The following is a 27,570-nucleotide window of genomic DNA, read 5'->3' on the forward strand; positions in this document are numbered from 1 at the left end:
TCAGCCAGCAGTATTCTAAAGCCTGCTATCAGGAGACGTCACAGATCCGCTCTAGGCTCCAGATAATAAAGTCAGGATCCACCCTGATTCTTGACTGGCAGCTGGAGTGATCAGTAGTCACATGATTGCTCAGTTCTCAGCCTCAGGAGTGGCTGGGGACAGTTTGCATCGATGCTGCAGCAGGTAGGTAGGTATTTTTGTTAAATATTTTCAATTCCTGAACTTCTACTATTTTCAAAAGAAAGTTTCAGCAACAACTATATACATATTTTACAGGAATTAATACTCATGAGTACTTTGGTTATTGCTGCCACCTTCAGCTGAACAGACAATGGTCAAAAAAAAGAGCAGGGATTCCTGCCTTTGCATAAACTCTCCCAGCACAGCTAGTAGCAATAAAGAAAGCAACCAAAAGGAGAGGGTTTCTCCATGTCCCTTGATCAGTGGCACTGCTATGGGGGGGGGCCGAGGGTGCGGACCACACCCGGGTGACACCCGCCAGAGGTGTGACACCATCCCGAGGGCAGCGAGGGGGAGGCAGAGCTTTTGTTTAAATAGAATGCCTCTGGTGCTAGCCCTGTGTGTGCTTTCCTCTCCAGCTCTCACTGCTGTCACTTCTAAATACAGAAGCCGGTCCGGCCGGCCCCAGCGGATTGATATCGAACAGACCGGGACTTTAATTTATTCGTCTGGACATGCGGCTGCAGAATACTCCTGAAAATGGTTAAATAGTTTCCTTTCTGCTCCTCGGCCCAGCTGCCCAACTCAGTGCCCAGGAGGAAGTAATAGGCGTGGTGGTTTTAGAGGTGCTCAGCTTCTGGATGGTCCCCGAGCTCCCAGCACCAGAGTATTCCCCCCCCCCCCCCTCCTAGGGAGAAGCACTGCCCAATGCACAAGGACCCCAGATAAAAGAAGACGGCAGAACCAGGTGCTTGGGAGGTTGGGGGGTTTTCTCAGAGCCCGGGCTTCTGGGCCCGGGCTCTGAACATTAGCTTGGCCATATTGCATACTGCCCTCTCCCATATCTAAAAGATTGTGGGTATTCACTGTGCCCACAGTGAAATTCTTTTCCCTGCTGTAGTTTCTATTAAAGCGGAGCTCCACCCAAAAAGGGGAAGCTCCACTTGTCTGACCCCCCCCCCCCATCACATTTGTCAACTTTTGGGGGGGGTGAGTACCTGGTTTTGACAGGTGCCCGCTCCCACTTACACTTACACTTTGTGTCCCCCCTCCACCGCCCCCAGCAGCCAGTCCATTCACAAAGTGCATCGCACATACGCAGTACGTAACCAGCTGTGAAGCCGCACAATTTCACTGCCGGTTTCCCTTAGTGGAGATGGCGGGGGCAGTACCCGAGAGCCAATTGAAAAATCAGCTGGGGTGAAGACGCCACTGGATTTCTGGACAGGTAAGTGCCCTAATATTAAACGTCAGAAGCTACAGTATTTGTAGCTGCTGACTTTTAAAGGGTTTGTTAACCCACATGTACAAATCACTGCCAGCCCCTCTATTAGAGCCTGGCATAAAACACTCTATAAGTCTATTATAAAAACGAGCGTTGTAAATGCCTATATTAAGGGGTACCTTCAGGCCGGTCCCATGATTTGCGTCCGCTGTATACATCCGATATATGGCTTCTGCAGGAGGGGGCCAAGATCTCCCTCTGACGTCAGCCGGGGAGATCACTTGCCCATGGGGGGGGGGGGCAGGTGGCGCGGAGACAGAGAAACAGAGCTGACAGGCAGGGAGGGTAGGATGAGGGGGGAGAAATGAGAGCTGAGAGCAGGCCTGCGGATGACGGAGGGACGTACACTGACGACGGTGGTCAGCAGCCCTGAATTTCGTGGTCAGCGCGGGGGGGGGGTACAAGAAGTGGCAGGTTCAGGGAGGTTTTTTTACAGTTTAGAAAGGAGTAGATTACACAGCACAAGCACTGTGCTATGTAATCTGCTTTAAGGGACCAGGATCTGTAATTTTTTTTTTGGGGTTGACAAACACTATTTTTTTCTGAAGGAGCCTGGAGCTCCGCTTTAAGTTGATTTATTTTAGGAAGTATCTTGAAGTAACATTAGATGCTGCAGCAGTAACCACATGGTTGTAGTGACACATCTCAGGGGCATTATTGATGTGGATTAGTGCATGCTTGTGTCATCTGCTGAAAAGTGATCTACAGTGGATCAATTTTCGGAGGGTGTTTGCCAGGCGGTAGGGAAGAGCTTCACCTCCTGATTTAATCCCTAAAAACCTGCACCACCTCACTGCAACAAATCCCATCCTAACCAGATTCCCCATATCATTCTCTATCAGAGACAGATCCAACCCTCTTCATAGACATTCCATACTCCATATACTGCACTGTCTGCTCTGACCTCATACAGATCCCTATATATTGCACTGCCGGCTGTCCCTAGGGCATAGTTTAATTTGGCAGTGTTATATGGGGAAAAAAAATTATTGGGGAATAGTGATATCATATTTTTCAGCACCAGGTAATGCCAACCCTAGTGACGCCACTGCCCCTGATGTACTCCAAGAACAGAAGAATTTTGACATACCTGTAAATTTTGTATCTTGGGAGTATAGTACAGGACACAGGATTCATAGATTATGGGCTCCCTCAATAGAACAAAAGAAAAGGGGGCAGGATGCAAGGCATGTAGTCACAGATGTACTGCCTGACCCCTAACCCCTATAGGAAGTATGCCATGCAGCAAGATTTAGGAGTTTCCTAGCCAAAGAAACTAAAGGGAAGCAGAGGTACAACAGGCTTCCACGTCACCCTTGTTTTCAGATGGAAAAAAATAGAGAAGAGTAACACTGCTAATGGGAATAAAAAGCAGTGGGATGTGTATCTATTAGGTCCACACAGAAGGGGAACCATTTATTACAAAGGGTAGGGACCTGGCTAAGCTACCTTGTCCCCACACGTAACCAGGGAGAACCATTCTCAGCATAAGGTTCCCAAGAGGTGAAGGGGTTAGGAAAACAGGGAGAGGATATACAAGATAGAACAGGACCCACAGGGACCAGATGGCACACTGTAAGCAGAACAAGGTGGAAGTATGTTCAAGATAACAAACAAAAACTCAGAGGTTGGCAGGGACAACTGAGCAGGAGGACTTAACTTACATTAAGATAGCACTGCTGGCAGGAAGGCAGAGGAGAAATCACCGCTCCAGGTGAGTAGAGTAGAACTCACAGCAGGTAACCCCACAGGTGCTGGCCCCACTCGCCACCGCGACAAACAAGGAAACTCAGAATCTACGGAAGGTTAACATGTTTCACACATCTTGTGCTTAGTCATAGCCAGACTACGACAAAGCACAAGATGTGTGAAACATGTTATCCTTCTGTCCATGCCTGTGACTGCATCTGTCTACATTACAATAAAGACAATTTTATTGGTATCCCGTTGCGGTGTGTGTCTGCCTATTCCAATATAGCACAGCTAATGGGTCAAAGGTGACCAAAAAACCCTCTGGCACACGTGCTGGAAACCTCTCCAATGTAGGTCGGTAATAATTATGCAGGCAAGGGCTAGGTCAGAAGAGACCACATGTGAGTTCTGATGCTGAAACAGAGGTTGCAACAAGACAATACAGGCTTGATAGCATGGGCTGCTTTAGAGAAACAGGGGTTCCTATATAGAAGAAAAAAATTCCATTCAAGTAGGAAGTAGGCAAACACCAATCACGCCATTAAAGTGATTGTTAAGCCACTATCTCATCTTTCAATCATCCCCTCTGTCAGATAAGAAAGCTGTATCCTAGTGCCTGTGCTTTCTAAATAAATAAATAAATAAAGCCGATTTCTACCTGTTTTCACAACATCTCCCAGCGATCATGTAACTCCATGCTCTCCCCATCTGATACTTCCAGCGACCGGACCGAGATTCCCCTGCTGGCGTCAGCTGGGGAGGCGGGAAGGAAAGGAGGAGAGAGACTGGAGTTTGTGATCGCTGGCAGATGCTGTGAAAACAGGTAGAAATCGGCTTTTTTTTATAAAGCACAGGCACTAGGACACAGCTTTTTATCTGACAGAGGCAATGGTATAAAGATGAGATAGTTTTAAAGCAGCAGGGAGAGGAGCAGAGCAGCGCTAGTGAGAGCTGACAGGCAGGGAGGGAAGGGGGAGGAGGACAGAGGAGAGCTGTAGATAGCTGCAGATGACGGAGGCACATACGCTGACCATGGTGTCAGGGCTCACTAGCCTTGACATATCGTGGTCAGCGTACAGAGGGGAGGGTAGAAACTGCCAGGATCAGCCAGGTATTTCAGGTGTTACAAGGGGCCAAATGATACAGCATAAGCACTGTGCTGCATAACATGCTTTAAAGGAGCGGGATCCTTTATTTATTTATTTTTTTGGGTTAACAAACGCTTTAAGATCAAGCGAGGTTAGGAAAATACTGTTCTTAGAGAGAGAGCATGGATAACAATGGAAAATTATTATTCATCTCTGCTATAAATTACAATGAAAGAAAAATGGTTCAGAGTTCTCTTTTAAATTGGGGCTATGTGTCAAAAGGCTATCCCTTCGTCTCCAATCCGGGGGAGGAGGAGAACTGTTATTGTAAGGAAAGCTTTTTGATCGCTCCCTTGAATTCAAGAGAACCATGACCAGAAGGACCCATCATAGCCGATGTTCATGGTGAATGACCCTCCCATCAGTAGCCAACTCAAGGTATTCATCAAGGGCATTTACAAGGGGAAACTTGTCATCAAAAGGCCCACGCAAAAGGCATCTTTCTTATGCCGGTTCAGTTTCCCAGGCTTTCAGCCATAATATTCTGTGCAAAGACCCAGAAAGCATTCTGGAGATCTAACAGATAGTATTTTTCATGGTATCTACACAGAATAGTAGGGCCAAGGGCTCTGCAAGAAAGATGAGAACTCATCTATAGTAAGAGAGCATTCAGCATTGTTTTCTCCAGACCATTTAGCCATAGTTTTGGTAATACCAGAAGGCAGCTACAGCCGGCTGTAAGGTAGGGGATATGCCAGTGCAATGGAAGTTCTTGGAAGAATCTCCAAGCGCCAACTGACTGCTCCACCAATGAGCCTTTGGCTTTGTAAGGTAAAATAAATCCAATCAATGGAAGATATCTTTGCATGCACAAAAAGAAAAAAGAGAGAAATTAAGAGAGAGAAGTATGGGATTGGAAAAAAAATAAACAATCATACTTACCTAGATGGCTGCAGCACCGATCCCAGCTGCAGCTGGCCCATCGCCCCCCCCCCCCCGGCCAAGAAATGATCGATCGAACAGCGGTGATTGCTTGGTGCTTAGTCTGCAGACAACCATTGACTGGCAATCACAGGCCCTCTGCTCTGCCCCTCCAGCGCTCACTGGAGTGCTGGGCTGTGCAGGGAGCGAGAGCGGCTGGCTCAGGCTCTCAGAGGCTTGCTGAGAGGCTAAGCTAGTTGCTGATCCAGGCTTCTGGGGGGATCTCAACCATATGGTTGGGATCCTTTACATCGCCTGGACTGGGTCTGTGACATCAACTGACAGTGGGCATTAGCCCGCTGCCTGCTAAAAACAGGTCACAGGAGTGCAGAACTGTGATTCCCTTATCTGAATCATTTAGTTGTGACAAATGTGCAAAAAAACAAAACAGGAAGGGGGCAAATACTACTTTACAGCACTGTACGTTTGTTCCTTTACAGCAATGATAGGAATTACACAACCAATTTTCCTTTGCACTAGCACAGCAATCTGCAGATCATTCCTGAGAGGCAAGTAGAAGGTGACAAATTCAGGTACTGCAGACTAATGTAAAGAAGGATATGGTTTAAAAAGAAGGTTCTGTTCAAATCCCGACCAAATACAACTTTGAAGTAATAAGCAGCTCAAACTTGAAAATAATATACATTCCCTACATCTCATTTTGATGACAGCATAGAAAACAACAACAACATGCGCTCTCAGAAAAAAAATGTTTTAGGATATATAAATATAAAGATTTTTTTTCATGCTTCAGGTCCCACCTGTCTGTAGCGCAGAAGATGACTGGCAGTTCGAGAATTCAGCAATGTGTTTAGGACATATCTGAGGGAGGCCTGTAACTCGTTTGTCAGTGCTAGCCTCCATTCTGCAGGGTGATGTTCAGTGCAGTTTACACATGTGTAGGCCACACTTTCTGGCAAGTTTGAAAGGATTTCATACATCTCATCTGAAGAAAAACAATAAATTATTATTTACACAAACAGTGTAGAAGCATAACATTTTTTCTAGAAAACAGATCCTAATTTAAAAATGCTATAATAGTTATAGAAACTAGCGAATTATGCATTTAGAACAGGGAGGTCATCATCTTAAACATACTTATAGAAAATGAAAGTAAACTGTATGATTCTGCATGCCAATGGAGAGAATTAAATTAACATATTGTGGGAAACTGTACGATTCTGCATGCCAATGGAGATAATTAAATTCATTTATTGTGGGTTGTCTTGTGTTTGGTACATTGCAAGGAGTATAGAAAAAGCTTAGTAATTTGATTTGCAGTTCTGAAAACCTCTCATTTTGCCTCAGCAGCTTCACCAGTTCATTTGAGTCATGAGAAACTCTTTAGCATTTAAAACTATGAGTAATCAAACCACCCAATTGTGAATCCTAAACCTCATTACTTTTAGTATAAAAGAAACTTCCCCAGAGATATGAATAGTTTTAAACTAATAGGGAAACATATAGTTGCAGTATATATGCCTAGAAGGAGATTATATAGCCATATGACCAATGTAGGGCAAAGATTTTAAGTATTGTTTCAGTTTATTATACATGATCTTTCTTTATGCATATTTCAGATCAAAATATTGCTCATGGTACAGTGCCATTTATTTTGAATGGCACACCAATGCACCTCTAACATACCAGACATTGATTTGTACATGCCCCATGACTAACAGTGCCATTATTATTTTTTTAAAACAATTATTGCTTATGTGACAAATACCTGTCAGATTTTCACATTTGGAATGTACCCAGCGATCGCACTTTCCACACTGCATCATTTTACTCTCATAATCATCATCATCATAGCACTTGTTACACAGAGGACAGAAGTTGCCTAAAGTAAAACAAAGAATGCTAAAAATGTTAAGTGGAAACTTGTATACTCATTCACAAAAACACAAAATATTAGGGAATATAAAAGCTTACAAGTGTATTAAAGTATTTTTTAAAAAAAGCTTTTTCAAAGTGTAGTCTATAATTATGTATGTACATGGGGCAGCTACTGTATATTTGCTAATTTTAGATACAGGCTGTCACCTTCTTGGTAGTGCTGCGTACTAATTGAGTATTGCTGATTCTTTGGTCAGTTTAAAAGACAGCATTGTCCTGGCAGAAAAAAGGGACTTTTTAGGTTTTTTTTTTTTTTTTTTATAAATAATAGCGCAGGGATTTTGTACCAAAAAAACAAACAAAAACCACAACATTGGAAGGTTGACAGGCAAGCAGACTCAGACTCTACATGATCTCAATTTAACATCATGAAATGTAGAGTCACCACGAAAGCACAACTTTATCAAGGGTGAAGCTGTATCTTGAAACATGCTGTCAGAACACTGGTACTGTCTGAAGAGCCAACATAGCAATCCGTACATGGATTACTACTGTACGGATAAACTAGATGTTTTGGTTTGTTATATTTCACAAAAGGACAAGATCTGTGTCCAGTCAGTGCTGCTACTGAGCCTGTGGTTATGTCACTGAAACAGAAGGGGTGGTGTATGGGCATGTGTGTGTTTTAAGATATCAATATAAACAGGCATAGCTACACTGTGACACATGTTTCTTATTGTGACGTACAGGACAGATGAACCAATTCATATACTATAGTTTATATACCGCAACTTTCAGGTGATTGGACATTGACAAAAAGCTTCCCTGGGTTCACCCACACCGTGTGGCTCCAAATTTGTTAGCAAGCAACAAAGAGACAAGGAGATGTTGGTAGGATGTGGGTGGGCGACTTAAATGGCCTGTGGGCTGTAAATCCTCTAATCCCAAATCGCCCCCCCCAACAAATTACCACTCCTAGGGGGAGGAATTTGTGCTAGGAGAGAAAATGTTGGGGATGGGGATAACTTGTGCTAGAAGCGGGGGTTTTGGAGGTGAGGATTTGTGCTATGAGGGGGAAATTTGGGGGAGTACAGAGGAGATTTGTGCTACAAAGGGGATTTGGAGTGAGAGGATGTACAACAACTAGCCAGACCATGTCCTACCAACTGATGACATCAGGCTAAATATGTGCTAGCAGGGGGTATTTACAACCTACAGACCACTGAACTTGTCCGTCTGAGCCCTATCAACTGATGACATTGGTTGCTTAGATAGCAGGGTGATTTGAGATGAGAGGATTTACAACCTACAGACCAGTGAGCTGTCCAGACCGCGTCCTACCAACTGATGACATCACCAGTTGCTAAGGACAACTCAGGCACCCACTCAGCTTTCTTAGTTTGCCAGCTGGATGACAGACAGGAGCAGAGTGGAGGAGAGAGCCGGGAGGAGGTGAGGGTTCCAATTACTGTCCCAGCAGCAGAAATTGTGGGTAGGAGGCGGTAATCAAACTCTGTACCAGTCCTGTGCCAACAGCGTTCCTGTGTAATTTCCTGACACAGAAGGAAGACAAAAGGAAGGGGGGGTTGTGCTAGGAGGGGGAAACCAGAGATACCAGGAGTAGACTGGAGCGCTTTGCTCATATGACAACTACAGGCACTGCACAGAAATCAGTTGTGGGACACGGATAACGGTGGTAACTCCCCTGAACCAACACTTCTGGATGTATTTAAAGCAGTATAAACATGCAACGCTTCTTTAACTGTCAATTGTGCCAGGGAGTAAGATGACGGTGAGGAGACACAACGGTCCTCCGACATCGCCAACTGAGTCATGGCATGTACATAGTCTGCTTTAGAATTGCGTTTAAGCCTAGAAATGGATTCAGTAAGTAATAGTCTGGCATGTTTCTTAAAGGTTTCCCAGATCACTAAGGGAGAGGCTGTATCTGCATTGTTATTGAAGAAAATTGTCCATTCCAAAGCCAACCTGTCGCCATCAGGGAGAATGGTTAGCCAGAATGGATTCAATCTCCAATTCAAGGATGGTGGAGCAGTATATAAGGAGAGTTCAATCCAAAATGGGGAGTGGTCTGATAATATTCGGAGGCCAAATCTCGCAGCCCGCAACCTAGGGATTAAGGCACGGGACAGCCATATGTATTCTATACGAGACATTGACGAGTGTGAACCAAAAAAACAGGAGTAAACCTAGTGGGTGGGGTGCAAGTATCGCCAGGTATCCACCAAATTAAAACTAGTCATCAGGCGATTGAACCTGGTGTCACGATCTGGCATGGGAGACTGCTGCCCCAAGGACATTCGGTTCAGACATGAGTTCACAACCGTATTGAATTCTCCCAGCCATACAGCTGGTATAGATCGATACCTGGCCATAAACGAAAAGCCCTTACTGTGGATAGTGGAATTATAGGGCACTGGAACATACCAAGCTAGTATTAGTAACAAATCACCCGCTATCTTGGCAAGTAAGAAAATATATCTGCCCTGGGGGTCTGTTACCACTGTCCGAATCTCGAAGGACACCGATTTGGCCACGAGCACAGAGACATCCCTGGAGTAGGCTGTATGTGTGGCAAGAAATGTCCATCCCATCCAATCCAGGGACGCCGCAGTGCCCACTGCATGGACCCCTCCACGTGGGTCTCAAACAGAACTAAAATGTCTGCATGTTGTGTCTTTAGAAAGGACAGAGCAGCAGTGCATTTCAGTTTATCGCGTAGACCATTCCATGTGAGAAACTTCAAACTGGCCATAGTACATGCGTAAGGTAGGACAGAGGAACCCTGGTCTTGAGCAGCTCATAAGTAGGCATTGGCAAATAGGTACAGAATAAAATACACCAGATATGTAGCATAACAGTAAGTGGCAGACAATTATGGAAAATGTTCATCAGGAAAAAAGAAGAAAATAAGTCCCAAAACCGAAAAAAACATAGGATTCTAAGGTAAGCACCAGCTTGGTGTCTGAGGCTTCAGGTCCACCGACTGGGGTATTAATCTTGTAAGGTAAGCGTCCCAGTAGGGGGTCAAAAATCCTCTGAAAAGTACTGCATGTGCAGTCGGGCGCCGGAGGGGCTATCACCTGTGGTAGGCGAGTGAAATGTGAATCTAACCCCAGAGCTGTTCCATGTCCACCAGCGGTGAATAAACATATTGTATTTCCATGTGTAAAATACGTTGCAACCTGGTCAATGGGCTGCCCAAAAGTGTTGGCATGTGGGGCACATTGGAACAACAGAAAAGTAGCATAAGCAACACAACAGGGGCTGAAACAGAAGAAAAAACACACGTCCAGTGTCCCCAGTAAACTACAGACAGAGTAGCAGGGGCCGTGGGCAGCATCATACAGGTAGGTAGGAGAGTTTCGCAGCAGGTGCCTGTACAGTACTTACGACTCAAGCAGGATTTAATCGATCAAGCCATTCAACGGCAGCTCCCGGTTCTTCAAAGAAATGGACGCGGTCCTCACCGACCACATGGAGACAAGCGGGAAATAGCATGGAGTACTTGAGGTGGCGGCCTCGCAGACGCCGCTTGATCTCGGTGAACTGACTGCGTTTCTGCTGCACCTCCGATGAAAAGTCGGGGAATGACAAAATCTGATGGTTTTGCAGGGGGATATTACCCTTCTCCTGAGCTAGTCGCAGGATAGCATCATGATCCCTGTAGTTGAGAAACTTGGCAATAAAGACATGTGGAGGTGCTCCCTGAGGTGTTTTTTTTGCAGGCATCTGGTGAGCTCGCTCCACAACAAACGATTGGGAGAAGGCCTCCCTGCCATAGGTGTTGACGAGCAGGTCTTAAAGGAATGTGGCTGGCTAGTTACCCTCTTCTCCTTCCGGGAGGCCTATGAAGCAAAGATTGTTCCGCCTCAAACGATTCTCCAAATCGTCCTGTTTCTGCTGGAGCTGGGTGATGAAGCGGTGTGCCTGATCTGCCAACTCGTGCAGAGGTGGGAGGGCTTCCTCAACGTGTCCCAGGCATTGCTCCGACTCACCCACACTCTCCCACAGGTGTCGCATATCCTGGCAGAGTAGGGAGATGTCCACTTTCACCTCCTCAATCCTCGTAGTGAGGGAGGTCTGGCAGGTAGCGATCGCCTCCAGGATTTCTGCCTTATCAGCCATGCAGGTGGTAGAGGGGGAGGCACCATCTTTGGCCTGCGGATCTCCGTCCTGTCGGCGGAATCGATCAAGTTTAGCGACCCTGTCGGCCTGTTTGCGAGGTGGCGACATCTCTCCAGGGGTGACCGAGGCACTGCAGGTAAGATACCGGGTGGATGTCTCGAGAAGAGAGGGACAGGATGGTAGATTCAGGATCTCGTCGGCGGAGCTCAGCTCAGGCACGTCTTACCACATGCAGCTTTAGGCCACGCCTCACATGTTACCCTTTTACACTTAACGTTGCATTGTGAATTTAGGTTTTCTGCATTTGAGGGATAATATACAATATGTAGCAACTGTGTGATATTAACACTTTATGTTACAAAGTATATTTTATTATTGGGTATACACCTTGAGGAGGTTCTATTATTATTCTCCAATCTTACCTTTAGCAAATAGTTTGGCACAGTCATGGCACAGTGAGAAGTCATGTGACCACTGTGCATCCCAGCCATTACCAGGTGTGGTGGACCCACAACTCTTACATCGCACACATTTAGTGCAGATCTGGAAAACAAATATTCTACTGCTTTAGATTTCCTTAAATACAATGACATATCTAAACAAATAAATCACATGGGATTGTATTAGAAATTTGATTACTTTTTCTGTTACTGCAAACATTTCAGTAATATCAGTTGCCCATAACAGGTTGAAAAAAGAAGAAAGATTAACTTGTTTTCCACAAAAAGCAGATCCAATAGGTTGTATATAGTTATTCTGTCTTATTACAGACCACATAATGGTCTGGTAAGTACATTTTTTAATGCAAAGCCAATTGCAAAACAAACTAGTTTTTGTAGTACTATAGTAAACTGACTTACCCAGACTCTCTTCTTTTTTGTTGGTTTTGTAGGATAGTTTGGTCCCAGGCACTCTGGGTGATAGCTGTTGCGGCACTTATTACACTCAAGGAGTGGCTACAGGGAACAATAAGCAGGAAAGAAGAATAAGACAGAAAAGAGAATATAAGTCAGAGATACAGTCTGCTTGTCAGGTCACTCACTAAACACTTTATATCTTTCACCAATTCATGGAGAAGTGGTAAAGCATATGGTCACGCTGAGCACACAAGGATCCCCAGTTCACTCTGCTAGCTCTCATGGCAGGACCTCCAGCAGCATACTGCTCAGATCTGTGGATCATGTTTCTCTGTCACAGCATTAGGTAATCACCTGGCTGGGCTTTTTGCCTATGCTTTTAAGTGTTTGACTGAAGACAGCATTAGCTGGCTTTCATCATTTTTCTTATATCCTCTGCACTCTTCTTTTCCTTTTGAGCAGGTATGGCTTTTTCCACTATTTTCACACTTCATTTGTACCTACCTTTTATCTTGGTGTTGGGCTCCAGGTACTGTTCAATACTTTTTAACACTATTATATACCTTCATGTATTCACAGTCTACCCGATTTACTCACCTTACAGCATTGGAGCCCAAATGGATTTCTCTTTGATCACTTGTTTCCTTTACTCTGGGGATCATGATGTGTGTCCGGATTTCCTGCGGGCCCCTTCCTCAGCTTCTGGGATGAACATTTTATGCAGCCGCCAGTTTTCATGTTCACATGGTTTAAACTTAGTTGATATGCAAGTACTCAGTGGGATGAGTTAATTTCTCTCCTCCTTTACATATATAGTCTCCCTCTTGTTTGGGTGTAACATTGGACCATATTGTTTTATTTATGCTTTCATGCCCCTGATAATGTGGTAGGAAACCACGTAACGTGCAGCGGGCTAATTTTGATGCTCCATTTTCTTTTTAGATAGTTTTTATTTCAACCATTTCCAAGTTACCTCACCATGTTGCTTTTCAAGTGATCCTATATGATGGACAACTGTCCTATACCTCAATATGTCATCTCTAAGTTGCTATGAATGCTTTCATGAATATCTGGTTAATAATATGTAATTGATATGCTTGTTTTACCATGCATGTACTCATTTTGCCTTGTCATGTTTTTAAAGTTTTGAATAAAATAGGTCTTCTCACATTGACTCATCTTTTGGCCATGCTAGGCCTACCTCATTTAAAGTCCCAAACCCTCTTTCTTGCATAAGGATTTAGGTCAATGGTAACTGCGCTGCTGCAAAATGTTACATCCGAGATGTTTCACATAGCAATTCTTCTTAAAAGCAGAAAAAGTTAGTACCTTGTTAACTTGCTGCTGTCTACCACATACATGGCAAAACTTGCATTGCCGACAACACCAGTTCTCCAGCTGATCCTCTGTAGGTCGTTCTCTTTCCTCTAAGCAGAACTGGTGAAATGGCTCACAACAAACTTGGCAGAATACAAACTAAAATGAAACAAGGACACATAGGAGAAAAAAAATTCAAAGAATTAGGAGTGCATAGTAATAGCTATATATACATACATACACACACACACACGCACAACTACAATTATAAAAGAGAAGCAGGATAATTTAATTACCTGTAAAATCAGTTTCTTGGAGTACAGTACAGAACACAAGCAGTCTTAGACAACTGGATTATTTGCTCCCACCTTCAGGTGATTGAACGCAAAGCAGAGCTGTAAGGACCACCATATAAACTCTCTCATTCCCAGCAAACCTACATTTTTTAGAACGCAATAAGAAAAGGGGAATGTCCTGTGTTCTCTACTGTACTATAAGAAGCAGATTTTAAAGGCAAATCAAAAATCCTGTTTCTTTCTCGTACAATACAGGACACAGGCAGTCTTAGACCATTGGGATACCCAAAAGCAATGCAAAAATGAGGGGTGGGCAACACAAAAAAACAAAATGTCAACAGGCTCACAGAACAGAAGTTGAAGACACAAACTGAAGCACTTTGTAACCAAAGCTGACATAACAGCGGCTGGAACATCCACCTGGTAAAACATCACAGCATGAACAGAAGACTAGGCGATGGCCATGCAAACCTGTGCAACAGATGTCTGGTTCTGAAAAGCCCATGAGACACCCCCAAAATAAAGTGCAATCGCCTGCAAGAACCCTCAGGAAGGACAAATACAATCCAGTTCTCTGAAATAAACCGTAGCTTAGAGGCAAACCTGAAAACAGTACAGGCTATATCCACACAGTGAAGAGAACCTCGGGACAATAGGAGTCGGACAAAAGAGTGGCAGGACAATGTCCTGGTTAATGTGGGGGGGAAAAAAACACCTACAGAAAAAAGAAAGTCTTATGTCTCAGAACAGCCTTTATCATTTTGTAAACACCAAAAAGGGTTCTTTACAAGATAATGCAGCCAGCTCTAAAACCTACCTCCTGGCATAGGCGTGCTCAAGGGGGGGTACGCATGTTTGGTTGGTTTTGAGGTGCACACCCTAATGCAATAGGCTGTGCACACCTATGCCTCCTGGATAGGACATGACAAGGAAAACATCTCATGCGTCAGGTCAGCCAAGGGAATTTACAAGATAGGGCCAAAAGTACCAGGTTGAGATCCCAAGGTGTCATCGGGAGCATCTGGAGGAAACTATATGTTCGACCTCTTGAATAAAGGTTTCTCATCAAGAAGTGAGACCAGTGGTCATTGAAAAATGCTGACCCAGATCTGGCTGGAAGGCACCCAAAATTCATCTCACAGAGTTCTGTCTTCTTTAGTTTTCACCATGCAACTAGGCTTTCCAAGTGAGAAGATTGCCTATGTGAGAATTCGCTTCAGATCATTCAGAAGCTAAAAAAAGTATGACTGAACATGCCAAGCCCCTGATTCTCAGGATCAAGAAGTAGAATGGAGGACTGGTTCTTGAGACGAAAAATGTGGTCGGCCTGAAAGTAGACATGGCGTTTCCACAAAAAGTACATCCGAAATCCAAGCTCTACTAGGCAAATTTTGTGCCACATGGATCACCAAAATGACCCTCACCTCGATCCAGCAGAACAGATGACACATCTTTTAGAGGAAAAATGTAGACCAGGGAGAATACCACAGAGTCACCAGAGCATCCACAGTAAAAGCCCCATGAACCCTGGACCTAAAAGACAAAAAACTTTCCAGCTCCCCACACCTACATCAGAGATAGTGGAACACCAGTAGGTGAAAGGGGCACTTTCCCGGGCCCAGCTGATGTCCAGCGCCATCTGCCAATATTCCTCACTGGAAGATGTGCATGGCAGTCAGGGCTGGAAAATACTATCTGCCCAAATTGTAATTACTGTAGATCTGCCTCAGATTGAGCTGTGCAACCTCTGGTGGATCACTAATGCATGACACAGGCCACAGCAGTGTGTAGTCTGCTTGTACCTTCATTGGGAGCCCCTGAAGCAGAGAGAGACAATGTTTAAGGGCTAGGAAAATCAATCAAAGCTCCCAAATGTTAATAGGAAGGATTTCACCTCTACACAGGTTCCCTGGACCATTAACATTCCAAAGAACTACCTACCATTCCAGTATCTTACAGGTCAAAAGTGGAAATTACTTCCCCAACTCTAAGGCCAGGTTAAAAAGACCCAACACACCAGATTAAACTGGGTGACAGAGGCATGGGACTAGACCTCAGCTGGAGGAAGTAGACCAAAGCTTGGTGGTTTCAAGGCAAAGTGAGAAGAATTCTGTGCAGACTTTTGCAAGTTAAGGAAGCTCATGATCTCTGCAGCACTTGTACCATCTGTTGTATGTTGGAAGCAAGAGCCTGGATTGATCGATCCTACAGCAGCAGGTCGTCCAGAGAGCCCACAAAGTAGACACCCTAAAACGAAGCATGAACTAGGGCCAGCCCTTTCGTAAAGACCTGCGGACAGGTCAAGGAGAAGAGTGATGAACTGAAAGTGACACTCATCCCTGCCAAAGTGCGAAAAGCACTGGCATGAAAGAGAAAGGGACTGTTCAAATAGGCATCCATAAATGTCCACATAAGCTAGGAGATCCCCTTGTTGGAGTGAGGCGATGATTAACCTGGTTGAATCAATGCAGAACTTCTGAACCCAAAGAAAGAAATTCAGAGACTTTTGGTCCAGGATGGGATGAAAGTCCTTCCTAAGCCTTCATAATGGTAAATAGGTTGGAAAAGGAGCCCACAAAAGGCTCCTTCAATAAAACAGGACTATCACCCCCAAGGCTAGCAGCTGCAGCAGTGCAGCCGGCAGATCCCTAAATGTGAGAAAGAAGGCAGTTTGGAAGGCAAAAAGCAGGGTGAAGGAGGAAAACATTCTCCAACTTGTACCCCAGGAAGAGGACATTCTGGATCCACGATCTAAAATGCCCCAGGCAGCCACGAAGGCCAACAGTCAACGACCTGAAGAAGTGGGGGCACCTTCTCACTGCAAGGGGGGAATGGGCCCAATTTGACTGGCTTGGAAGTTGTGCCTGCTACAAAACTGGATACCAGAATTAAATAGAAGACTTGGGGAGAGACAAAAGGAACCCTTCCAAAACCTGTAAGGTACACACACATAACCATGGTAGCCTTTGGAAGTTATGCAACAGGCTCTTAGCGCTGGTGGCCTCCTAGTGAAAGCCTAGCAGCTGACCAAAAGGATGTTCCCCTGCAAAGAACATTCACTGCAGGTGTTACATCTGTTTGAGGTTGTCTCCCGTGTTGTTCACGACACATTGCAAGGCAGCCAGGAAGATTTTCTAGTGCTGTGAGACAAAAGGATCTACAGTATGGGAATAGAAACCAGTTCCCAGGCCATGGGTTCAGCCTAAACCGTAAATGTCACCTTCATAGCCACAATGGCGGGCTGCATACCATAGTCTACTAGAGCAAAGGACGCCCAAAAAAAAGACGTGCAAGTCTCTAGGCGACCTGGTTTTTAAAGGACCACAAAATCCTCTACTGGGGTGATTAGAGGCTTGTTAAATCAGGCAATATAGCACACCACATGTTTCAATAATAAAACAATATACAGTGCATCCGGAAAGTATTCACAGCACTTCACTTTTTCCAAATTTTGTTATGTTACAGCCTTATTCCAAAATGGATTAAATTCATAATTTTCCTCAAATTTCTACAAACAATAACCTATGACGACAACGTGAAAAAAGTACGTTTGAAATCTTTGCAAATTTCTTAAAAATAAAAACAAAAAATCACATTTACATAAGTATTCACAGCCTTTGCTCAATACTTTGTTGAAGCACCTTTGGCACCAATTACAGCTTCAAGTCTTTTTGAGTGTGATGCTACACAGGCACACCTATTTTTGGGCAGGTTCTCCCATTCTTCCTTGCAAGACCTCTCAAGCCCTTTTTAGATCTCTCCAGAGATGTTCAATGGGGTTCAAGTCTGGGCTCTGGCTGGACCACTCAAGGACCTTCACAGAGTTGTCCCGTAGCCACTTCTTTGTTATCTTGGCTGTATGTTAGGGTCGTTGTCCTGTTGGAAGATAAACCTTCACCCCCGTTTGAGGTTCAGAGCACTCTTAAGCAGGTTTTCATCAAGGATGTCTCTGTACATTGCTACATTCATTTTCTCCTCGATCCTGACTGAAAAACATCCCCACAGAATGATGCTGCTACCACCATGCTTCACTGTAAAGATGGTATTGGCCAGGTGATGAGCAGTCCCTGGTTTCCTCCAGATATGAAGCTGGTCATTCAGGCCAAAGCATTCAATCTAGATGGTTGTTCTTCTGGAAGGTTCTCCTCTCTCCACAGAGAAACGCTGGAGCTCTGTCCGAGTGACCGCCAGGCTCTTAGTCACCTCCCTGACTATGGCTTTTCTCCCCCGATAGCTCAATTTGGCCGGGTGACCCGCTCTAGGAAGAGTCCTTGGTGGCTCCAAACTTCTTCCATTTACGGATGATGGAGGCCACTGTGCTCATTGGGAGCTTCGATGCTGCAGAAGTTCTTAACCTTCCCCAGATCTGTGCCTCGATACAATCCTGTCTCAGCTCAGAGGTCTACAGACAATTCCTTGGACTTCATGGACTTATTTGTGCTCTGACATGCATTGTTAGCTGTGGGACCTTATATAGACATGTCCAATCAACTAAATTTACCACAGGTGGACTCCAATCAAGTTGAAGAAACATTTCAAGTAGGATCCGTGGAAACAGGATGCACCTGAGCTCAATTTGAAGTGTCATGGCAAAGGCAGTAAATACTTATGTTCATGTGATATTTTTTTTTTTTTTTTAATTTGTAAAGATTTCAAACCAACTTCTTTCACGTTGTCATTATGGGGTATTTCTTGTAGAATGTTAAGGAAAATAATGAATTTAGTTCACTTTGGAATAAGGCTGTAATATAATGTGGAAAAAGTGAAGCGCTGTGAATACTTTCCAGATGCACTGTAGGAGGTAACATAACCATGTTGCATCTCATTCTTATAACTAAAATTCAAGTGCGGTATTAGCCTCTCTACATGGTACACATGTAAGAAAAATAGAAGGTATATTTGAATTTAAGGCGAATCCCTGGGAATGCTACATTTGGCACAGGTCTAACGAACATTGTAGTAGCCTTACTGAGACCAGAGAAAAAAGGGCTGAACCCAAAACCACTAGCCAAGGGTTGCAAAGCTTACATAAATTGTTGGGGTTACCCCTATGTTGTGCTGAGGAGTGCCAAGCTTGGGGTCCAGTGCCAAATCAACATTACAGGTCAGCCCCACTTCTTCCTTACAGCAGGATATGGGTACAATGGGTCCCAGTGGCATCCCTAGGGTACCAATCTGGAAGCTGTGCTAGCTTAGAGGATTGCTACACAGGATACTTGTAGAAGGAATCCGTGCAGGAAAATCCCAAGAAAGAACTTGTAATTTCTCTCAACAGAGAGGAGAGAGCCAAAATTTAAGAACACTAGCAAAAGACTGAGGATTGCCGGGAGTGGGAGGTGTTACATGGAGGTCCTTACAGTTCTGCTTTTCCAGTGTCCAATTACCTGAAGGTGGGAGTATATAACCCAATTGTCCAAGATTCTGCTGGTATTCTGTACTGTTGGACAGTAAAAACAGTGCCAATAAATGACAGAAAATCTGCACTTAGGTGAAAAGAAAAGCAATAGAGCAGCTAGTACCAATATTGTAAATACGCAATATAAAACAAAATAACCTGAAGTGCAGCGCTAGAACATGTGAACTAAGTTAAAATATAAATAATTCTGCCTCCAAAAATTAATATTTGGGAATTGTGGCTACTCTACATATCAAGTGAATAAGCCTCATTGCTTACCAGAGTTAAAGAAACCTCCATCATTGAGAAGTCAAACAGAGTTCAAAATAGAAATGAATCAGTTGCCCAGGATGTCACAATGAAAAGAATCTACATTCTCCCAACAGTGCTCCGCATTATGGAACATAGTGTATAAAAGAAATAAGTTCAAACATAGTGCAATATGTTCAAAGACTATTAAACGTGCAAAATGTGAAAAATCCCAACACACATGAAAAGAAAACATGATTACAACACATAGCGCTTCAAAAATTGCCACAGCAATAATCGTGGAAACCTGTGAATGTGTAGTGCCGACAAAGGAATTCAGAGTGGAACCACAGTCAATAATGAATGGGTAAGCCCCTTTACAGACCACATGTGACCATCAGGTCATAAATGGTCAGAAAAGGCTTGTGAAGGCAATACCACAGCTCTGTCATCAGGGACCCCAAGAAGGCTCCGCTCCACTCAGCATAAATCAATGGAAAAAAAAGAAGCAGCAAAAAAAGGGGAGCCAGCTCCAAACAATAACCCCTTTATTAAAACAGATGGACGAAATGTGACTTCATCGCGCAAACTGGCTGTCATACAGGATGTTTTCACTGGAGGTTTTTTAACTTTGTTGCGGTAATGATCTATGTTTATGTGCCTGCACAGTCTGCTTTAATAAAGCAGTTACTGTTAAAAAATACTACACTATGGAACTGGCCTCCCTGTTTTTGTTGCTGCTCTTTTACATTGCCTTATGTTGAGTGGAGCGGGGCATTCTTGGGGACCCTGACAGAGCTAAAGTTTTGCCTTCACAAGCCTTTTCTGACCATTTATTAACGGATGTCACATGTGTTCTGGTAAGGGGCTTACCTGTTTATTGACTGCTGTTCCACTTGGGTGACTTTATCGGCACTATACATTCACATTATTGGGATTTGCACAATTATTGCTGTGGCGCTTTTTGAATTGTGGTAATCACATTTTTTTTTCACATGTGTGTGGGCATTTTTTACATTTTGCATATATAATCGGTTTTGGATATTACTGCACTATGTTTGTTTTTATTTCTTTTATACACTGTGTTCCATAATGTGGATTCTTTTCATTGTGACATCCTGGGCGACTTATTCCCTTCTATTTTAAGCAGTTTGGTTTCTCAGTGATAGGAGGGTCATTTGACTCTAGCAAGCAGTGAGGCCTATTCACTTGATTGATATGATGAAGATCCACAATTCCCCAAAATTCATATGTTGGCCTATATACATATTTTTCTAAATAGAATTTGCACATATTTTGGAAGCAGAATAATTTGTTTAATATTGCATTTTATTTATTTTAAGTTGACATGTTCTAGCGCTGCACTTCAAGTTATAATACTGTAGGACAGAAAGCTTATCAGAGCCGATTAGCTGAAGGTCACACACAACTGAATGACACGTGTCCTGCATGATTTTTATGAAAATTTTCAGAAACAAATACATCTCCAAATTATTGTCAAAAAATGGTCATAAAGACGATTGTGGCAAGTCTTGACTTGTCTCTAAAACACAAGACAGAAGAAGTCTAATAAAACAGAATATACAGTGCATCCGGAAAGTATTCACAGCTCTTCACTTTTTCCAAATTTTATGTTAGAGCCTTATTCCAAAATGGATTAAATGCATTATTTTCCTCAAAATCCTACAAACAATAACCTATGACGACAACATGAAAAAAGTATGTTTGAAATCTTTGCAAATTTCTTAAAAATAAAAAAAAAAAATCACATATACATAAGTATTCACAACCTTTACTCAATACTTTGTTGAAGCACCTTTGGCACCAATTACAGCCTCAAGTCTTTTTGAGTATGCTACAAGCTTAACACGCCTATTTTTGGGCAGTTTCTCCAGTTCTTTCTTGCAGGGCTCTCAAGCTCCATCAGGTTGGATGGGGAGCGTTGGTGCACAGCCATTTTTAGATCTCTCCAGAGATGTTCAATCGGGTTCAAGTCTGGGCTCTGGCTGGGCCACTCAAGGACCTTCACAGAGTTGTCCCGTAGCCACTTCTTTGATATCTTGGCTATGTGCTTAGGGTCCTTGTCCTGTTGGAAGATAAACCTTCACCCCAGTTTGAGGTTCAGAGCGCTCTGAAGCAGGTTTTCATCAAGGATGTCACTGCATTCATTTTTTCCTCGATCCTGACTGAATAACATGTCCACAGCATGATGCTGCTACCACCATGCTTCACTGTAGAGATGGTATTGGCCAGGTGATGAGCGGTGCCTGGTTTCCTCCAGATATGACACTGGTCATTCAGGCCAAAGCGCTCAATCTTTGTTTCATCAGACCAGAGAATTCTGAGAAATGCTCGAGCTCTGTCAGAGTGACCACCAGGCTCTTGGTCACCTCCCTGACTAAGGCCTTTCTTCCCCAATCGCTCAATTTGGCCGGGTGACTGCTCTAAGAAGAGTCCTGGTGGCTCTAAACTTCTTCCATTTATGGATGATGGAGGCCACTGTGCTCATTTGGAGCTTTGATGCTGCAGAAATTCTTCTGTACCCTTCCCTAGATCTGTGCCTTGATAAAATCCTGTCTCAGCTCAGAGGTCTACAGACAATTCCTTGGACCTCATGGCTTTATTTGTGCTCTAACATGCATTGTTAGCTGCATATATAGACACGTCCAATCAACTGAATTTACCACAGGTGGACTCCAATCAAGTTGTAGAAATATTTCAAGTATGATCAGTGGAAACAGGATGCACCTGAGCTCAATTTCAAGTGTCATGGCAAAGGCTGTAAATACTTATGTACAGGTGTTTTTTGTATTTATTTTTCGTTTTTTTTAATAAATTTGCAAAGATTTCAAACCAACTTCTTTCACATTGTCATTATAGGGTATTTCTTGTAGAATTTTGAGGAAAATAATTAATTTAATCCACTTTAGAATAAGGCTGTAATATAATGTGGAAAAACTGAAGGGCTGTGAATACTTTACAGATGCACTGTAGAGGTAACATAACCATGTTGCATCTCATTCTTATTACCAAAAGTCAAGTGCGGTATTAGCCTCACTTCATGGTACACATGTAAGAAAAATAGGAGGTATATTTGAAATTAAGGTGAATCCCTGGGAATGCTACATTTGGCACAGGTCTAACGAACATTGTAGTAGCCTTAATGAGACCAGAGAAGAAAGGGCTGAACCCAAAACCACTAGCCAGGGGTCCCAAAGCTTAGAAAAATTGTTGGCGTTACTCCTATGTTTATGTATCTGTTGTTCTCTTAACTGGATAGCATTAACATGTTGTCTCCAACTTCCAGCATAGGGAGACTAGGAGATAACCATTTCATGGCAATAGTTTTACGAGCCATACATAATACTTTAGGATTGGTACTCTTCAGGAGGAAATTGTTCCTCATCTATGTCCTCCAACAGGTATATGGACAGGGAAGGTTCCAAGCTGTGTTTGATATGCACCATTAACTGTATCCACAATCACTCACCAGTATCGAACAAGTCGATCGAAACAAACAATCGGCTGGATTAACCCGATATTGCTGAAAGTCCAGAGCAGGCCTACAGCCCCAATTAAATAATGTAAGGGGAGTACGGGTACACTGTGGATCATAAATGATTGAGTGAGTCTTTGCGTTAGGGACAGGGACACCTGGGTCACTAGTTCCAGTATATTTAATCAGAAATCATCTGAGATCTCGCTCCCACCCATTATGACCTGAAGTGTTAGATTAGCCAGATACTTTTCCAGCAATTGTTTATATAGAGACAAGATAAAACCCCAGTTTTCCAGTAGTAGCCTTCAAAAAGGTTATTAGCAGCATATTTTGAAGGGTGAGGTTTTTTTTATAAATCTGAATTATCAGGGCATGCCTATGTTGAAGATACTTAAAAAAACCTTTAGAAGAAGCAGGCAGGTGTTGCATCTCTTGCAAATCCTGACAGGCTCTTATTTTGTTTTGGATTCACATTTGCGCAACATATCGAACACCATGGGTATACCAGAAGTGGAACCCTTCTAATTCCTGCAGCACCCCTAATCTAGGATTCCCCCACAAAGGAATATACGTTGAAATCCTATCATAATGCATAATAACCTTCATCTCATGCCATACCTTTTGCAGACCCAGTGCAGTATCAGCAAAGGCATCAGACTCCAGATCCCTAAACATTTAGACCCAAATCCTTAAACATTTGAATTAAGTTACCACCCGGATTTGGCAGGCCCCAGAACTAGGCTTAGATATACTGTATCTATAGGGAAGAGGACAGACTTATCCCAATTAATAAGAAAGCTGGAGAACGAGCCAAGCTGATGGAATGACAGAATTTCAATTGGAGAGAGACTCCGTCTAAACAGAAGAGGTACTGCCATGTTCTTTAGAAAACCAACCTAGCTTACCTTTACAGCAACCTTGTCCATAAAAGATGGAACTGTAAAGCAGATAGTGAATACTTACCTTTTCACATCCTTATGTTGATGAATGCTACTACTATGTTGAACTGAAATCCCTGGTTTGGAAATATTGGTCAGAAACTAACATTTGTGGAGTGTTAACGTGCTGTAGTGACATGAGGGTTGAGGGCAGGAACCACTGAGTGCGGCACAAGACCAGGGGTTAATCGACCCAAAAGTGTCAGTTTCTGAAGAAGCATTAAGGCATTTGTCTTTAACGAACCAGCGGTGCAGGTAGCATGTGAAGTAGCTTTTTATTTAATTCTGTATTATCTTCACAGGTAAATTTTTTGGACACTTTTAGTTTAAATAGAGTCACTTTAAGCAAGAAAACAAAATAAGAGAAAAACACAATGGAGAAAGAGTATAAATGACAGATTTAGTTAGAACTAGATAATTTTCCTTTAACAGTGTCGTTCTGTACATTTTTACAGACTACATCAAATATATATCTTTTAAAGTGGAATTTCAGCCAACACTTTTTTCTAGTTTAGGATGGAGTTTACCCTCACTTCCTGTGCAAGAAGTACACAAGGAAGGAATATTTGACAAATTTGACAGCTGCTACTAGTAAAGACATCAGAAGACTGAAGAATACTCCTCTACTCCTGTTCTAGTGACATTCATAAAAGTTTTTTTTATCACTTTCTGTAACAGTGACAATGGACATTAAGTATGAGTTAATCTCCTAAAGAGAGATAGTAACAACATGACAGAGGTTTTAAGTCTTCCCCATTCATCTCAAAATCAGGCTGTAGGTCCATTTTCAAAATACATCACTGTTCAATATAAACTCACCTCAACATTTCCACTGCTGGCACACAGAAAGCAAACTACACGTGGGGTTATCGGTACAGTTGTGAGTATGCTGAGGCCACCCATCTCCCAGGCACTACCTAAATCACAATCCCCCTGTGGAAAAATCATAACCATTTGAGAACATGACACAAAAGGTTTACAAAAACTGGATCATTCCTTTGTTATCTGGACTAAATAGGCAAGAACAAACAAAATCTGAAAAAAAGAGTTACAAACCTTGAAATCCACTCGAATTCGATGTATTCCATCAGATAAAGGTTTCTGTCTGGAGACACTGCCATTGCACAGAGAACTGAGAGGGCTGAAATTAACCTCAGGCTTGCTGGGAGTTATTGGCTTCTCCTGACGAGACAAAACCCCAATAACATATACTGGTAAGTTTTATTCAAATGTAATAGGGTAGCTCGTTAAAGAAATGAAACAACAACATTTCTATGCATTGATGCAACAGCTTCAAAATGTTATGCTCAAGTCTGAAAAAATGGGAATGCAGGTTACAGTGAATAATACCTTGGGCATACAAGCATCTTCATTCAAAGATAACCTACAGTAAGGTGCCACCGATATTGTGTCAACCTCGCCAACACCTGCGAGCCCCGTCGCGGAAGCCAGCGCCGAGCTCTGTCGCTCCTTCTGCTCGCAGCCCCCAATAGATTCCCATGGATGCTCGCATCTTGTGGGGGCGGGGAGCGTGAGAAGCACAGCCTCGCAGAGGTGATTTCTAGCACGATCCCATCGTGCTGGAAACACAATATCGGCGGCAGGAACTGTATATGTTGTGAGACAAAAGATATCATAGGAGAGAGATGCTAAAATGCAGGTGATGAGAAACGATGGCAATGCCTGCAACCTAGACCCAGACTGAAATGAGTATCATCGTCAGGTTTTGGCTTGCCCTTAAAGTGATTGTAAAGGTTTGTTTTTTTTAAATAACAAACATGTTATATTTACCTCCTCTGTGCAGTTCGTTTTGCACAGAGAAGCCTGGATCATCCTCTTCTCGGGTCCCTCTTTGCTGCTCCTGGCCCCTCCCAATCAAGTGCCCCTATAGCCAGCAGCTTCTTATGGGGGCACTGGAGCCGAGTCACAGCTGTGTGTGTGTCCATTCAAAGACGGAGCCCTGACCCGGCCTCTTCTCTGCCCCGATTGGCTGACTGACTTTGATGGACAGCCATGGGAGCCAATGGCACTGCTGCTGTTTCTCAACCAATTAGGAGCAGTGTCCCGAATGGCTTAGACATTCGTGGAAAATGCTGGAGAGAGATGGGCTCGGGTAAGTAGTTACATAGTTAATCAGGTTGAAAAAAGACACAAGTCCATCCAGTTCAACCTTAAAAACAATAAATAAATAAAATAAAAAATATTGTACAATCCAATATACCCAATTTTATACCCACAGTTGATCCAGAGGAAGGCAAAAAACCCCAGTAGAGCATGCTCCAATTTGCTACAGCAGGGGAAAAAATTCCTTCCTGATCCCCCAAGAGGCAATCGGATTTTCCCTGGATCAACTTTACCTATAAATGTTAGTACCCAATTATATTATGTACATTAAGGAAAGTATCCAGACCTTTCTTAAAGCAATCTCCTGAGCTGGCCAGAACCACCTCTGGCGGGAGTCTACTCCACATTTTCACAGCTCTTACTGTGAAGAAACCTTTCCGTATTTGGAGATGAAATCTCTTTTCCTCTAGACGTAAAGAGTGCCCCCGTGTCCTCTGTGTTGACCGTAAAGAGAGTAACTCAACACCAAGTTCAATATATGGACCCCTTATATATTTGAACATGTTGATCATATCCCCCCTTATTCTCCTCTTCTCAAGAGTGAATAAATTCAGTTCCTCTAATCTTTCCTCATAGCAGAGCTCCTCCATGCCTCTTATCAGTTTGGTTGCCCTTCTCTGCACTTTCTCCAGTTCCCCAATATCCTTTTTGAGAACTGGTGCCCAAAACTGAACTGCATATTCCAGATGAGGTCTTACTAATGATTTAAACAGGGGCAAAATTATCTCTCTCTCTCTCTCTGGAGTCCATACCTCTTTTAATACAAGAAAGGACTTTGCTCGCTTTGGAAACCGCAGCTTGGCATTGCATGCTATTATTGAGCTTATGGTCTACCAAAACCCCCAGATCCTTCTCCACCACGGATTCCCCCAGTTGTACTCCCCCTAGTATGTATGATGCATGCATATTCTTAGCCCCCAAGTGCATAACTTTACATTTCTCAACATTAAACCTCATCTGCCACATAGTCGCCCAATTAGACAGTGCATTGAGGTCGGCTTGTAAATTGGAGACATCCTGAAAGGATGTCTATTCCACTGCATAGCTTGGTGTCATCTGCAAAGACAGAAATGTTACTTTTGATCCCAGACCCAATATAATTTATAAAGGTACTAAAAAGTAAGGGTCCCAGAACTAAACCTTGGGGTACACCACTGATAACCATAGACCATTCAGAGTAAGGATCATTAACCACTACTCTCTGAATTCTGTCTTTTAGCTAGTTTTCTATCCATTTAAAAACTGATATTTCCAAGCCTGTAGACTTTACCTTACACATGATCCGTGTGTGGGGATCTATGTCGAACGCTTTTGCTGCTGTGTCTAATTAGGGGTGCTGGGGTGGCTGCTACACACAAAAGGTTTTTTATATTAATACATACAATGCATTAAGATAAAAAAACTTCTGCCTTTACAACTCCTTTATGTCTCTTATGCTAGCCATAAACACAAAACTATAATCATTCAGAAAGTTCAAAACTGATGTGAACAAATTTTTAAATTGGATTGCAAATTACGATTTGAGACAGCTGACCAACCAAAACATCTGCTTGGCAGACAATCCCATGAGAAATCCATGTGTGTAAGGCCAGCATTAGAACGATCAATAAACATTTAAATGAATAGGCCACCTAATGCAACGTGTGGCATAGCAGATGTGCGCTAAAACACCTCAGTGGTG

At 43.2% G+C, this 27,570-nt stretch overlaps 1 protein-coding gene across 1 annotated transcript in view; it reads right to left on the minus strand.

Moving 5' to 3' along the window:
- Positions 1-27,570, minus strand: part of KMT2A (lysine methyltransferase 2A) — a 286,124-nt gene that overhangs the window by 152,905 nt on the left and 105,649 nt on the right. The window contains exons 9-15 of the mRNA XM_073602468.1: positions 24,822-24,947; positions 24,585-24,698; positions 13,401-13,547; positions 12,075-12,170; positions 11,637-11,757; positions 6,956-7,069; positions 5,988-6,172 (exon numbers count right to left, since the gene is read on the minus strand). Coding sequence (XP_073458569.1) covers positions 5,988-6,172; positions 6,956-7,069; positions 11,637-11,757; positions 12,075-12,170; positions 13,401-13,547; positions 24,585-24,698; positions 24,822-24,947 — 903 coding nt within the window. The remainder of the gene's footprint in view (positions 1-5,987; positions 6,173-6,955; positions 7,070-11,636; positions 11,758-12,074; positions 12,171-13,400; positions 13,548-24,584; positions 24,699-24,821; positions 24,948-27,570) is intronic.

The sequence above is a fragment of the Aquarana catesbeiana genome, linkage group LG10, assembly GCF_042186555.1.
Source record: "Aquarana catesbeiana isolate 2022-GZ linkage group LG10, ASM4218655v1, whole genome shotgun sequence".
Classification (NCBI taxonomy): domain Eukaryota; kingdom Metazoa; phylum Chordata; class Amphibia; order Anura; family Ranidae; genus Aquarana; species Aquarana catesbeiana.